The sequence below is a fragment of the Mus pahari genome, chromosome 13 (assembly GCF_900095145.1).
Source record: "Mus pahari chromosome 13, PAHARI_EIJ_v1.1, whole genome shotgun sequence".
NCBI lineage: Eukaryota > Metazoa > Chordata > Mammalia > Rodentia > Muridae > Mus > Mus pahari.
The window spans coordinates 22728676-22742914 of NC_034602.1; the positions used below are offsets into that span (position 1 = coordinate 22728676).

The following is a 14239-nucleotide window of genomic DNA, read 5'->3' on the forward strand; positions in this document are numbered from 1 at the left end:
CAGGCGGATTTCTGAGTTTGAGGCCAGCCTGGTCTACAGAGTGAGTTCCAGGACAGCCAGGGCTACACAGAGAAACCCTGTCTCGGAAAAAAAAAAAAAAAAAAAGTCAGCCAAGTAAACCACAAGTTGCTTTGGCTATGGCTTTTATCACAGCAATAGAAACCTAACAAAGACATCGGTCACAGCCCATCTTAAATCCCCTAACACTTTGGGGTTCCTTGCTCTTTTCCTAAAGCTCTCCTCCCCAGCACAAGGTTGCCTGACATACATGGTGGCTGACCCTACCTCAGCTGCATGGCTCTAGCTCCCGACCACATGGGTGCCTGCCTCCTGGTGGCTAACCTGTGAACTGCCCAGCTCAAGCTGCATGGCTCTTCTCCAGCCCCCAGGTAGCTTTGAGGTTTATGGCTGACTTGCCCGGGGGTTTTTCGTTTTGAACTCTAAATGTCCTAGGCTTCCATTTGTGTGTGTGTCCTAAATTATTTTATTAACAAGAACCCTAAGAAAGAACCCTGATTCCCTAGGCGCCATATAATGGCTCTCCTGGGGTTCCCCAAGATCCCCAATAACACATCTTTCCTACTTAATTGGCTGAGAAAATGAACCCATTCCCATACTTCTAGATGCCATCAGTTCTGCTGGCCACCTGAGGCTACAAGGCCTCTGGCACCTGGCCTAGCCTGGGGTTCCAGGGAACTGTGGCCCTGGCCTAGCCTGGGGCTCCAGGGAACTGTGACTAGGTTTGGGCATGAGATGAGGGTGGGGCACAGCTTTAAGGAGCCTTGAGTGGAGGTGCTGTCTTTCACTGAACTGTTGCAGAGTATCTGATCACACTGTGAACCCCAAGATTGTGTTATTTACTGGAAAACCTGTTTCTAGTTGTGGCAGCCCTTAGCACACTCCCTTAATTCCAAACAATGACGGTAAAGTAAATTTGTAGAAGGAAGCACCCATGTTTGAAAGTGATGTCTACCTAATTGAGTGGCAGATGAAGTGAAGAATCAGAGAATGATCTGCCCAACTCTCACAAGAAGAGAGAAAAGGGAAGCTACCTGAGGGGCAGTGCAGAGAAAAGGAAAGAGGCAGTTCTACTGCGACAGTGGTACAGAGACAGATTGCAGAGAGAAGAAGTTAGACACAAGTGAAGGCAGGAGCCAGAGGATGAGGGGCCAGAAGGTTACAACAGACTGCCAAAGTTAGTAGGAGCCCAAGCAGAACAAAGTCAAGAGGCAGTGTGCCTCCAGGACAACCGTTACAGTGGGTAAATAAAAGATGCTTTTACACTGAACACACGAGACTCCAGTCAGCCCTTTCACAAGAAAACTTAGGTCCACTCTTGACTTGAGCCTGTGTCTTCATGGATCAGAATACTGTCTAGTTTACCAGTTAAGGCAGTTTGATTAGGCTCCTATATTTCAATGTTTGGTTTGCAGTTGGAGAAACTGTTTGAGAAAAATTAGAACACGTGACCTTATTAGAGGTGTGTCATCATAGGGTGGGAGGGGAGGGCTCTGAGGTTTTAAAAGCCCTGCCAATCCCACTTAGCCTCTTGCTCTCTGCCTCTTGCTTGAGGACCAATTTGACTCTCAGGTGCTGCTCCTGCCAAGCTCTGCCATAATGGTCATGGACTCACCCTCTGAAACTGTAAGCAAGCCCCCAGTTAAATGCTTTCTTGGTCCTGGTGTTTTTGACAAAACAATAGAAAAGTAACTAAGAAGCCAGAAAGATGGTTCCCACTACTGGGCTGTCTGGGATGGTTGGCTCCCGAGATAAAGGTCACCTTTATCCTGCTCTGGGAAGAAAGACCCTTCTCAAAACTGACAAGGAAGGATAACAGTGTAACTCACAGTGAGGAGACTGTAGATCACAAGGAACCCACACAGGGAAGTTCATGCTCAACTCAGGTTTCAGTGACCACAAAGACCTGTACATTGGTACGATGTCAGTTAACAGGGGAGATAGGGAATCTCTATGTAGTCAGGCCAGGCTCTGAAAGAGCAGAAAGCATCAACTAGGGCAGAAAGCATCAACTCTCTGGTTATTGATTAAAAACGTGAAGTACTTAATTTTTAATATTTTGTGTGTATGGGTATATGTGTACACCACCTTGCAGCGCCAACAGAAGCCATAAGACGTCCTCAGATCCCCGAGGACTGACATTATAGAGAGCTGTGAGCCACTATGTGGGTGCTGGGAAATCCAACCAGGGTGCTCTGGAAAAGCCAGCTCTTAACCACTGAGCCTTTTATTTCATTACTCCAGTCCCAGTCCTGTGATCTCATGCACACGTACACATTTGTCCCAGAGATCCAGCTCTGCTTCCCTAGCACTGGGATTACTGGGAAAACTCACCGCCCAACCATCCTACCCAGCATTTTGTAGTTTGTTTTATCTCCTCAGTCCTGCCGTGCGCTAAGGCAGGGTCTTCTCTAGGTCGTCCCGGCTCAATATGTAGACCAAGCCAGCCACGACCTCAAAGATCCTTTTTCCTGTCTCCTGACTGGGATTTTAAGGTGTGTGTCACCACGCCCGGCTGTTCAGCTTCTTGAAGCAGGGCCTCGGCAGTAGTACAGGCTAGCCCTCGGACTCCTGCCTCCATCTCTGAGATGACAGGAATGTATCGGTGTGCCGTTGTACACGGTATGTCCTTTAGTTGTTTAATCTAGACAAACTGCTTGCATTTCCAAAAAAGACCTTCAGCTGGAGCTACAACTCGTTTCTCTGTAATTACCGGGCACCTGGCAGCGCCTTCCCGCCCCGAACCCCAAAGTCACCACGGCGGCCCCAACTCACGCCTCTCCTACAGGACCTGTGAAAGGCCCACGGGAGTGGGGCAGAACGCCGCTACCCTCTGGCCCGACCTGCCCTGCCTTGCAGAATTCACCCTCTCCTTTCCGTCTCTGTTTCCCACGACCAGGATCTCGCTACGCTTCCCAGTCCCGGAAGCCTGAGCTCAGCAAGGATGGCGACGGCCGGGACCGGGCGGAGGGCGTGGCCTCCGTCCTGCAGCCCTCGGTCCCCTAGCTTCCGGCGGCGCGCCGGTGACGTCGGCGAGCGCGCCGGGCCGCGTGGAGGCGGTACGGCTGATGGGGGTCAGTGAGGGTGATCGCCGCAGCAGCCTGGCGTCCTGGAGCGACTGGGTTTCTGAACGTGGGTATCCGAGGCGGGAAGGGCAGCATTTAGTAAGGACCGGCGGGGCTGTTGTGGGGGGAGCCAGGGAAGGGACTCTCGACCCCGTGCCCCAAGGGCGCTGGCCGGTTGCAAATTGGGTTCCGGCCTGCGATTGCGCACGCGCTCCTCGGCCCCTCGGGAGACACGAGGCCTAGCCCGGGAAGCTACGCTGCCCGCAGTGACCCTGGGCGTCCCCTGCCAGTCACTTTTCGTGTTTCTGCATTTTAGGTTTCAGGGTTGATATTTCCTTAATCGCAGGGTTGACTTAAATTGCTTTTTAGAGTTGTCTTGAAAATCGATCATGTTTGCCAGCGCCTCTTTACTGTCTGGGTTCAATAAGTGACAGATACTGGGTTTGGGCAAATGGCCCCCTTCTGAACCATATTTTATTTCTCTATAATTAAGCTAATCTTTTTACAGCTGCAGCAATGTGCTCACGTAGCAATAAAATTAAGCTAGCTGTATACCCGATTCCCGGAAGCAAAAAAAAAAAAAAAAAAAATTAAGGTGTTTTCTGCTTTGGTTGAATCAAAGTCCACTAACCCGTCTCATTTGGTTCCTATCTCACATTCAGGGAACAAGACTGGCAGACTTGCCGAAAGAAACGTCATGTGGATATGTAGCCTGCTCTGGGAAAAGGTAACATTTTGTAGGACTTAGAAAAAGGCAGTGTGTTGCTTTTGCCATGCACTGTGATTGGCAGAGAACGCAGTAGCCCGTCTTGCCCTGTGGGATAAAAATGAGAAGCGGAGTTGGAACAGAGCCTGTATTGTAGGAGTTGGATTAAGATTGGCAAGGTGGTGACTCTGGGCTTGTTTGCGGTGATCGATTCAGTTTGAGCTTTGCTTTAAGGGTTCTGGGGTGTGACTCAGTTGGAACTGCTTGTCTAGCTCACATAAAGACCTAGATTTCATCCTCGGCACTGCATAAACCAGGAGTGGTTGGCTATCTATAATGTTAGTTAGCACTTGAGAGGTGGCGGCAAGAGGAGTAGAATTTCAAGGTCATCCTCAGCTAATTGTAATTGTAGTCCTTTTTTTTTTTTTTGTCTGTGTAAGTGAAGATGGGTATACATTCGGGCACACAGAGGCCGGGAGAGAGTCAGATCCCTGGAGCTGGAGTTACAGGCAGTTGTGAGTCCCTCAAAGAGGGTGCTAGGGACTGAATTTTGGTTATCTGGAAGAATCGTTCTGACTTAGAATATTTAAGCCAATAATTTTTTGACCCTGGATACCTTTGAAATTGGAAACATGCCCAGATTTGCATCAAGGAAGCATCGAGGACCTGGAGAGTTTGAAAGTACAACTAGGCCTGGTGCCTCCGGGGCTGAATGCTGAGCTTCGATATCTGACCACTCCATCCTGACACAGAAGCTCCCAGGACTTATGCTTCAGAAAGTGCTGATTCATATGTAAGGGGTTTAAAACAGAAATGATTGAGGGCAGTTGTTTAGAATCGCTGTATCTTCCCGCCGTTGTCATGGTGTCCTTCTAAGTTCCTGTAATACTCCCTTTTCTTTTCAGGACTTTGGAGTCACATACTAGGAGTCCTCCCTCCTCCCTGTGCCCAGCATCATGGCCGTTCGCCTGATGAAGCGGTGTACCTGCCTGCTTCGAGAGGCTACCCGCCTAGTTCCTACTGTTGCCCCAGTTGGCCGACTGAGACTTGCTGGAGTGTCCTGCAAGACTTTGACGTCCTCTGTCAGTTCCCCCTCCTCAGGCTCCTTGACGGAGCTGTTGGGCAAAGAGCAGGTGTTTACTCCGTACCCAGAGCACCAAGAGGTGGACTTCCTCATTGAGAAAGCCACCAGGCCAGAGCAGCTGCTAGAGCTACTGGGTGCTGACCACAGCCTGCACCACAATCACGCGGCCCTCATCCTCATCCGCCTGTCCTATCTGCTGTCTGAGAAGCCAAAGGAAAAGGCCTTGCTTGCAGAGGATGCTCGCTTTCAGAGACTTGTCAAGCTAGTTGACAGTCAGGTGAGCAGTTACCTTGTACATGGGGGTGGACAGGGCGGAATAGCCACTGGTAATGGCTGTAGACAGGGCTTCCGGCATTTGAGTTGTGGGTATGGGGTTAGTTTTTTTCAAGATTGGGTTTCTCTGTGAAACCCTGGCTGTCCTCCATAGAAATCTCTCCCCCTCCCCCCCCTTGTGTGTGTAGACCAAGCTGGCCTCAAGCTCACAGAAATCCACCTGCCTCTGCCTCCTGCATGTTGAGATTATAAGTATGTACCACCCCACCCCCAAGGCATTCCCTTGGCATTTCTTACTCTAGTTTTCAAGAACACCGCTGTGCTTTCTGTTTATCCTCTCAGGAGCCTGTTGGGTAATTCAGAGACAGGCAGCCCATCGTAGGCCTGCTATCAGGAGTAGAGGAGATGAGCCTGGTCCTTCCCAGTTCCCTTGGTGCTTCCTTCTCAACAGCAGAGCCCTGGCTTAGATCCCTACCAATCAATCCCTTAATGTCTAGTTGCCCATTGACACCATTCTTGAAGTCAGAAGAAATGCAGTATGGTTAATGGAGGGTCCCTAGTCCTAGGACTACATTCTTGCCACATTCAGACCTTCAAAGAATGAACGTAAGGATGAGATAATGCCTATTTGTGTGGTTCTGCAGCCCTACTCAACAGCCAGTTCGTGTCCAGTGTGAGGAAAGACTCCTTCACACAGCTCTTCCCTGGGTTCTGTCAGCTAAGGGGAAGGACAAACCTGCACTGGCCAGACTGACCCTCACTTCCTAGTTCCCTGTGATAAAGGTTTGGCTAAATGTTGTAGGTTTTAAATCACTGTAAGACGTGGCTGTTTTTAACAAGATAGAACAGAAAGAACTCTTTCTTGTTAAGCATGTTACATAGATTATACAGCATTAGGTCAGACTTACTTGTCTCTTCTGAGTATATAGTTCATAAAATAAATTTTTGTTTTGTTTTTTTTCGAGACAGGGTTTCTCTGTAGCTCTGGCTGTCCTGGAACTCACTCTATAGACCAGGCTGGCCTCGAACTCAGAAATCCGCCTGCCTCTGCCTCCCAAATGCTAGGATTAAAGGCGTGCACCACCACCGCCTGGCCCATAAAATAAACTTAATAAACTCCTAGTCTATGAGGTTTTAGTTCTGAGTTGTTGGGGTTTTTTTGTTGTTGTTGTTGGGTTTTGTTTTATTGTTCCCATAGAGAACTTAAAGGTCTTTTTTTTTTTCTTTAAGATTTATTTATTTTATGTAAGTACACTGTAGTTGTACAGATAATTGTGAGCCATCGTATGGTTGCTGGGAATTGAACTCAGGACCTCTGCTTGCTCCAGCCCCACTCACTCTGGCCCAAAGATTGATTTATTGTTACATGTAAGTACACTGTAGCTGTCTTCAGACATACCAGAAGAGGGCATCAGATCTCATTACAGATGGTCGTGAGCCACTGTGTGGTTGCTGGGAATTGAACTCAGGACCTTTGGAAGAGCAGTCCAAAAGTCTTAAAATAGAAGACTAAACATTGTTTTACAGAGTTATAAGACAATTCAGTAGAGACAGGGTTTTTGTGGTTTTAAATAGTTAACTTGTTTTGTCTGTTAGTATGGAATGCATGCAGAAGTTGGAGTACACCTTATAGAAGTCAGTTTTCTCCATCCACCGGGCTTAGCAAGCACAGTTGCCTTCTAAATTATCTCTGAGGTCTGAAACCAGGTCTTTATGGTGTAAAACGATGATGGGGTTTGCTGCTGTCCCGGTTTGAAAACTGCAGCTCTAAAGCCTCTGTGCCCAGAAATGCAGTCGGAGAGGCCCCACATGCCCTCAGCTTCCAAGCAGGCTCCCTCAGTGCAGAGCTCCACTTCTCACTGTGTGAGGCACCAGCGCTAATCCCACTGTGTGTGCAGATATAAGGTGGACTTGTCTAAGGAGGTGAGGCTGCAGGCACCCAGTCCTGCCAGGGACTGGAATGACTGCAGGGCTTGCCCTGCCTCCTCAGCCCTTTAGAGAGCCGCTTCCGCAGGCCCAGCTCACCTCTTTCCACTGGGCTTTCCATTTCCCTTTCAGAGGCTATGAGAGGTGGAGAGACTTTGCACAAGTAATGACAGTCACTCTCATCACACCATTTTGCCCTTCGTGATGCTGGGCTCTGAGCCAAAGTGGCCTTTCCCCATAGCTCCTCAGACCTGAGTCACTCCACGCACAGAAGAATCAGGGTCTTCAGAAAAGAGTTGGTGGCATTAGAACAGGGTCTGGACTCAGGACTGTTCTGAGACTTAGGGACAACACCACATCACCAGAAACTTGTTGAATGGTAGAAGGGTTGGAGCCTCACTGGCTCGAAACAATTTTTCTGAAGGAAAACTGTAGGTTTGTTTATTTGTCTTTGTTTTCTATTCTCCAATACCTAAAAATGTGTCATTGTGAGCAAAAGAAGTAGGCCTATCACAGAACTGGCCAGAAAGCTGGTGCTGTTGGAAGCGAGGCTCACATTCTCTGACCTGGCTTTTTATCTGTTGAGCTTGCAGCTCATGAATGCGCCACATGGCCTTGCCAGCCACCTCAGACTGAATCTGCATTAAGGACTCTCTAAACACTTGGAACTCTTGCAATGGCAAACTACCCAGGCCACCTCTGGTGAAACACTAAATTCTTTGGAGCTGCAGGAGCATACTCAGCAAACAGATCCTGTAAGGCTAGTGTGGGAGTAGTTGTGTTAAACACCTTTGGAACTGGCTTTGTATTGGCTGTCCTCTTGTGCAGATAACTTCTGTCTGGCATGGCACCCTTGTGAAGCTGCTGCGGAGCCTGTACACACTAGTGCTTCCTCAGCTCTCCAAGGAGCTGCAGTCAGTGGAGCAGGAAGTGCGCTGGCGTCTGCGAAGGCTCAAGTACAAGCACCTGGTCTTTCTGGCTGAGTCCTGTACCTCCTTCATGAAGGAGCAACACTCGCAGGAGCTGCTGGCCGAGCTGCTGATGCACCTGGAGAGGCGCTGGACTGAGATCAGCGACAGCCGAACATTGGTGGCCATGATGACAATGGCGGGGCACCTCTCAGAGTCATTGATGAACCACCTGGAAGACAAGGTATGGGGCTGAGAACAGACCTCCTGGGACTTTGGGCCTCGTCCTTGGGTGATAGTCTTCTGGGAAAGGGAAATGGGATTGGAGCCCTGGAAGCTTCTGTTCAGTCTCAGGCATCACATGGGAAAGGGCCTCCAGCCATGTAAATCCAGCATCTAAGCATAAGAAGTGGGTTGGCGGGCAGCTTCTGAAATTAATACAGGCGTCCTGGTTAGACCTGAGCCATCCCGTGCACAGCTCAGCTACTAGCTAGAACAGAGATGGCTCTGTCCACTGCTCCTTCCGTGTTGTTATCCCTGCAGTCAAGTCAAATTCAGTTCCTATCCTCTCATGATGGGAGCTGGCCCAAATGGCTGCCACAGCAAGCTCTGCTGCTCATGGGCCCTATGTCCCCAGCCCTGGGACCTAGGGATAAGTTTGGTTGCAGACATTGCACTCTGGACCCAGGAGTCCCTTGGGCAGGCAAGAAGGCTGATTCTGTGTAGCCAGGCCTGTGTTGAGTCAGCTCAGGCCCAGTTGCTGTCTCACAGGGACTGCACTGGATGGGACCCCTGCCCCCAGCTCATCCCAACCACCTCAGCTGATCCCTGCGCGGCTGTGGTTGACAGTGCCTGGAGCTGGTGGAGCAGTTTGGCCCTGATGAACTGCGGAAGGTGCTAGTGACACTGGCAGCACAGAGCCGGCGGTCGGTGCCCTTGCTGCGGGCCATCTCCTACCACCTGGTTCAGAAGCCCTTCCCGATGACAAAAGGCATGCTCCTGGACCTGGCATATGCCTATGGTAAGAAGAGAGAGCCCTGGCCAGAGACACTTGCAGCTGTGTCAAATTCAGTGTCTGTCCTAATGATGGCAAGCACTGGCCCAGAAGGCTGCCACAGAAACTCTGTGACTCCTGAGCCCTGTTCCCCATGTTCAGGGATAAATTGAGTCACAGACATCAAGCCCCTAGATGTGAAGTCTGAGGTGGGGTAGAACGGTGGGTGTGGGACATTGACCTCCCCCACAGTGATCGCTGGTGTCTGCTCCTTCCCACAGGGAAGCTCAGTTTCCACCAAACCCAAGTGTCCCAGCGCCTGGCTGCTGACCTCCTACCCTTCATTCCCAGCATGACACCTGGAGAGGTGGCCCGCTGCGCCAAGTCCTTTGCCTTCCTCAAGTGGCTCAACCTGCCTTTGTTTGAAGCCTTTACTCAGGTGAGTTAGAGCCGCAGGGTTATCTATAGAGGCCTCTGTGGGGAACTGCTGCTTAGTTACGAAGGCAAAGCCAAGCTGAAAATACCCGTTTATGGGTCATAAATAAGATTTCTCTTACTTTGATTTGGAAGGTGATGTCTAATGGTGAGGGGAAACATTTAGCAGTTGCCTGTTTTGTTTCTGAGTGTCCTGTTTCCATTTATCTTGGGGCAACCATGACTGTACACAGGAAGGACTTTGTACTCCCAGCTACTGACCACTCCAAATAATATTGTATGAAAGCACGGTGCCTGGGTGCACGTGTCTGTAAGACAGCTGCTTCAGCCACGATCCAGGAGTTTGATTCCTGAAGCTGCTGCTGGGTGAACAGTTGGAGCTCTGAAGAGGGGGAAAATGGCCGCCGGGCCCTGATTTTGTCCATCTAATGTCTTAGCACCTCCTCAGCAGAGTGCAGGATGTCTCCCTGTCCCACGTGTGCAGCGTTCTTCTTGCCTTTGCCCGACTGAACTTTCATCCTGAACAAGAGGATCAATTCTTCAGCATGGTATGAGCACTGAAATACCACTCCTGACACACTGACTTCAGGCTCAGGCCACTATCTAGGAGTAGGGGGTGGGGGTGGGCACAACATTTGACATGGGAGAATGGGTAAACTACTGGGGCATTGCCTGGTATGATTCTGAGAACAGCCAGCCAGGGGCAACAGGTACATCACCATCTGGGTGACCTGACCAAATTGTCTTACTTCATCACAGCACCCACTGGGGAGTATCACAAGGGGTTTGAGACCTTGGGTCTCTGCTTCTGAACAGGGTGTGAGTAAAGGAGCTAAATAACACCAGGATTCCTTGTGCATCTGGGATTGGTGCAGGCCTTATCAAGTCAGGATATTGGTCTTGCTTTCCAGTAGCTGCCTCTGGTCCCAGTGTAACAGGTCAAGACCACCGGGGGCTGCAGACTTTCCTAGGATGTTGCAGTCGCTGGCTGAGCCCGCTTTCTTCACTGTGCTCCTTGCGCAGGTGCATGAGAAGCTGGACTCCGTGCTGGGGAGCCTGGAGCCGGCCCTGCAGGTGGACCTGGTGTGGGCACTGTGCGTGCTGCAGCACGTGCACGAGGCAGAGCTGCACACAGTTCTCCATCCTGGACTCCATGCACGGTTTCTAGGTGAGGCTGGTCCCTGTACTGGACTATAACATGGAGGCTCTGCTCTGCTGGCCAGGGAAGAAACAGGGGCAGAGACAGGAGAAGGCCAGAGCACACAGCACAACCTCCTGCCGTTGGCCTACGAGCTTAACTTTGGAGCTGCTGCTGTGTCTCCTGTGGTCCCATTCTGCACCTGCTGATCTACATCAGCCTACCTTTTTCTCTCCCTTCCAGAGAGCAAGTCTCCAAAGGACCAGAGTACCTTCCAGAAATTGGTCCACATCAACACCACTGCCCTGCTGGAGCACCCTGAATATAAAGGCCCTTTCCTGCCAGCCTCAGCTGTAACCCCCAGCCCCTCACCCTCTAATAAGAAGATGACACCCCTACAGAAGGAGCTGCAGGAGACACTGAAGGCCCTGCTGGGGAACACTGACAAGGGCAGCCTGGAGGTGGCCACACAGTATGGCTGGGTGCTGGGTAAGGGTTCCCCTTCTGCTGGAAAAGGCCTAAGTCGTATAGGACCTATTTTTTTTTCATGTATGTGAGTACACTGTAGCTGTCTTCAGACAGACCAGAAGAGGGCATTGGATCCCATTACAGATGGTTGTGAGCCACCATTTGGTTGCTGGGAATTGAACTCAGGACCTCTGGAAGAACAGTCAGTGCTCTTAACCGCTGAGCCATCCCTCCAGCCCCCAGGGTCTGAGTCTTACCAGACCCTTAGTAACCCTGCATGGTATAGCAAGCAACAACCCAGATTACTGTGTGTGCCTCCTCCTGAGGTCTGTGTGTGCGCTGTCCCCTCCCTGCAGATGCAGAGGTGATCCTGGATGCCGAAGGCCACTTCCTGCCCCTAAGAAACTTTGTTGCTCCTCACCTTGCCCAGCCAGTGGGGAACCAGCCATTACCCCCAGGAGCTAAAAGGTATGTGGCCACGGGTCCCTGGGCGTGGCCTGGGAAGGGATACAGAGGGATTGCTGTTCTTTTTTTGTTTTTTGCTTTTTTTGTTTTTCGAGACAGGGTTTCTCTGTGTAGCTCTGGCTGTCCTGGAACTCACTTTGTAGACCAGGCTGGCCTCGAACTCAGAAATCTGCCTGCCTCTGCCTCCCGAGTGCTGGGATTAAAGGCGTGCGCCACCACGCCTGGCTGGGATTGCTGTTCTTGAATGCCTCTTTAACTCTTCGGTCTTGACCTGGGAACATGCTTTATGAGCACCCTTTTCTCCTGTTAGGATCGCTTTCCTACGCTGGGAGTTCCCCAACTTCAACAGCAGAAGCAAGGACTTGTTGGGCCGTTTTGTCCTGGCCCGTCGACATGTGCTGGCTGCAGGCTTCCTGGTGGTAGATGTGAGTACCTGTTGAGCAAGGGGTCACTGCAGAGGGAGAATCCCCTAGAGCTAGAAGATCTAGCTTAGATACCCAGCTCTGGAGCTTAAGCTAGGTACCTCCCCCTACCCCACACCAGTCCACACACATACAAGCTTGGCTTGCCTCCTGTGGGTACATCGCACTGAAAGTGCTGCACAGCCGTGGGACCTCTTACTCTACCTTAGAGCTAGGGCTCAGACCTGTAACTGACTGCTGCTGTGTGATTGTGGAGCTGCAGCACAGGGATACCTGCCTCGGTGCTCAGATCACAGCAAGCGCTTAGTTCCCTACAGAGAAAGTTCATAGCTTTGAGGGCTACATAAAGTTTCTATTAGCTTTTCTTGAGTAGCCTTGCTGGGACCTGTCTGGTTTGCGACCTCTTTGTCCCTGCCAGAGGCAGGACCTTTCTGTGTGCATAGCCTCACACTCTTCCTGAAGACTTTGAGGCCACGGGCTGGGTGTTTAAAGCTGTCAGCAGCACTGACAGAGTGGGAAGGGCCACTGACCGTGTCAAGGCAGGAAAAGACTCCGTAGTCCATGTGACCTGTCTCTGCTACCTTCTTCCAGGTCCCATATTATGAATGGCTGGATCTGAAGTCTGAATGGCAGAAAAGCGCCTACCTCAAGGACAAGATGCGAAAAGCAATGGCTGAGGAGCTAGCCAAATGACCTTACCCATCAGTTCAGACTGCTCCCAAAGACCTGACTGCTCAGGGACCCAGCAGTGAGTGCTGGGTAGGCCAGAGTTGTCATCTAACATCAGAGAGATGAACTGTGTCTGTAGGACGTGGTCAAGAGTAGGGGGTGCTCAGCATCTCCAGGGAACGAGTGGTCCTAATAAATCCTTTTGTTCGGTGGAAGCCGGCTATCTTCCCAGGCTCTGTATCTATCTCCTCTCCCTTATTTTGGACACACATACACACCCTCTTCTTCCTAGCTCTCCAGGATTCTGCCGAGTGTACTCTCCTTCCCCAGCTCCCCAATAATGCCTGTGTGCTATGGCACAGCAGAGGAGGTTGGCTTGAGAGACAGAAAACCTACTGTCCTGAGAGGTTCCCCCATCACCGTGCCACTAGAGAGTATCGGAAGGGAACAGGTGCTGTGAAGGCATTTGGAAGGCCCTAGTTCTGGCACAAGAGTAAAGTCCACTAGGCTGATGCCACAAGATCCATAGCCAGACTGTCACTCATGACTTCTACAGCCACTCCGGGGACCGCCCTTCAGGTGGAGCCCTGAGTCCTCTGCAGCTCTGAGTAGCAGCAGGATGTCTACCTTCTACCCTCTTCAGGAGACTCCCATCCATAAGGCTTGCCCAAAGGGGAGTCTTGCAACAAAGGAGGTTCTCACCCTACTTGGTACATTCCTCCCAAAGCACCAGTCCGAGTCCTCTGTGTGACTTAGCACTTCTATTGTCCTGACTCTTGGTTACCACAGAGGTGAGGGAGAAGCAGAAAAGCGGCTGGAACTGGCTTACAGGAAGGAGCAGCTGGCCACAGCTTGTCTAGGTTGGTAGTGCTGACAACCCAGTCGGGGAAGTCTGCTGGTGTATGAGGAAATAAAAATTTGTGCTGCTCACCACATGGGCCACTGGCTTTTCTTTTGAGCTAATGGAGATCTCCAGCTAATACTCGGGTGGCTTTGTCAGTGGTGGAACTGCTACAGAGCTTCCATGGTGCTGGCAATCAGAAGTCAGCTGGAAGATAGGCCTGTCACCCCAGGGTTCATAGAACACCTGGCCCATATTAACTTCCTATAGCTGTCAGTGTTCCATTGCTAGTATCTTCCTCTAGGAATGGCACATGGAGACATGGGATGGAAACTGGAAATACATTTCTAGATTGATGTAGCTAGTTCAATTTTGTGTGTCTCCGTGTGGGTATGTGCACATGAGTGAAGGTACCTGTGGAGAAGAGGCATCAAATGCCCTGGAGCTGATGCGGGTGGTGACCACCGAACTCGTCCTCTGGAAGAAGAGCAGGTGCTCTCAGTTGCTGAGTTCTCAGCCTCTGTTGCAGTGGTTCTTACAAATGCTTGTGATGGGGGTTTGCCTTCCTGGTATCTTCTGGGCATCGTTGGTCTTTGATGAAGCTTTTGAGCATTTGCCACCTGTCTACCTTCTGAAATGTCCCGGTACTTGGTGTTGAGGTTTTTATGGTGGTGTTTGTGGCTGTTTGCAGTGCTGAGGTAGTGCTCATAACTTTTTTTGTTTGTTTAAAGATAGATTTATTTATTTATTATATGTAAGTACACTGATGCACCAGAAGAGGGCATCAGATCTGATCATGGGTGGTTGTGAGCCACCATGTGGTTGCT

General features: G+C 50.6%; 2 protein-coding genes and 2 non-coding genes across 5 annotated transcripts in view; all 4 read left to right on the forward strand.

The window, feature by feature from the left end:
• The window catches only part of LOC110330883 (whey acidic protein-like), a 14821-nt gene extending 11797 nt beyond the window's left edge, over nucleotides 1-3024 (forward strand). The window contains exon 4 of the mRNA XM_021211185.1: nucleotides 2878-3024. Within this exon, the coding sequence (XP_021066844.1) occupies nucleotides 2878-3024 (147 nt within the window). The remainder of the gene's footprint in view (nucleotides 1-2877) is intronic.
• A 34-nt stretch (nucleotides 3025-3058) lies between these two features.
• On the forward strand, nucleotides 3059-13516 carry Tbrg4 (transforming growth factor beta regulator 4). Of its 2 annotated transcripts, XM_029545349.1 has the most exons (13): nucleotides 3059-3150; nucleotides 3746-3810; nucleotides 4430-4582; nucleotides 4695-5150; nucleotides 7901-8224; nucleotides 8830-9001; nucleotides 9256-9413; nucleotides 9847-9957; nucleotides 10433-10577; nucleotides 10791-11036; nucleotides 11372-11483; nucleotides 11791-11905; nucleotides 12494-13516. In XM_029545349.1, exons 4-13 carry the CDS (start codon nucleotides 4746-4748, stop codon nucleotides 12593-12595), a joined length of 1890 nt encoding a protein of 629 aa, XP_029401209.1. In that variant the 5' UTR covers nucleotides 3059-3150; nucleotides 3746-3810; nucleotides 4430-4582; nucleotides 4695-4745; the 3' UTR covers nucleotides 12596-13516. The 2 variants fall into 2 exon arrangements, with proteins under 2 accessions (XP_029401209.1, XP_021066242.1); XM_021210583.2 differs by lacking the exon at nucleotides 4430-4582 and having other exon boundaries at nucleotides 12494-12786.
• LOC115065243 lies at nucleotides 8519-8654 on the forward strand. Its single transcript, XR_003845039.1, has one exon. It is a non-coding gene; the product is annotated as a small nucleolar RNA SNORA5 (small nucleolar RNA).
• LOC115065242 lies at nucleotides 9033-9160 on the forward strand. The gene has a single exon (XR_003845038.1). It is a non-coding gene; the product is annotated as a small nucleolar RNA SNORA5 (small nucleolar RNA).
• Nucleotides 13517-14239: the final 723 nt, after the last annotated feature.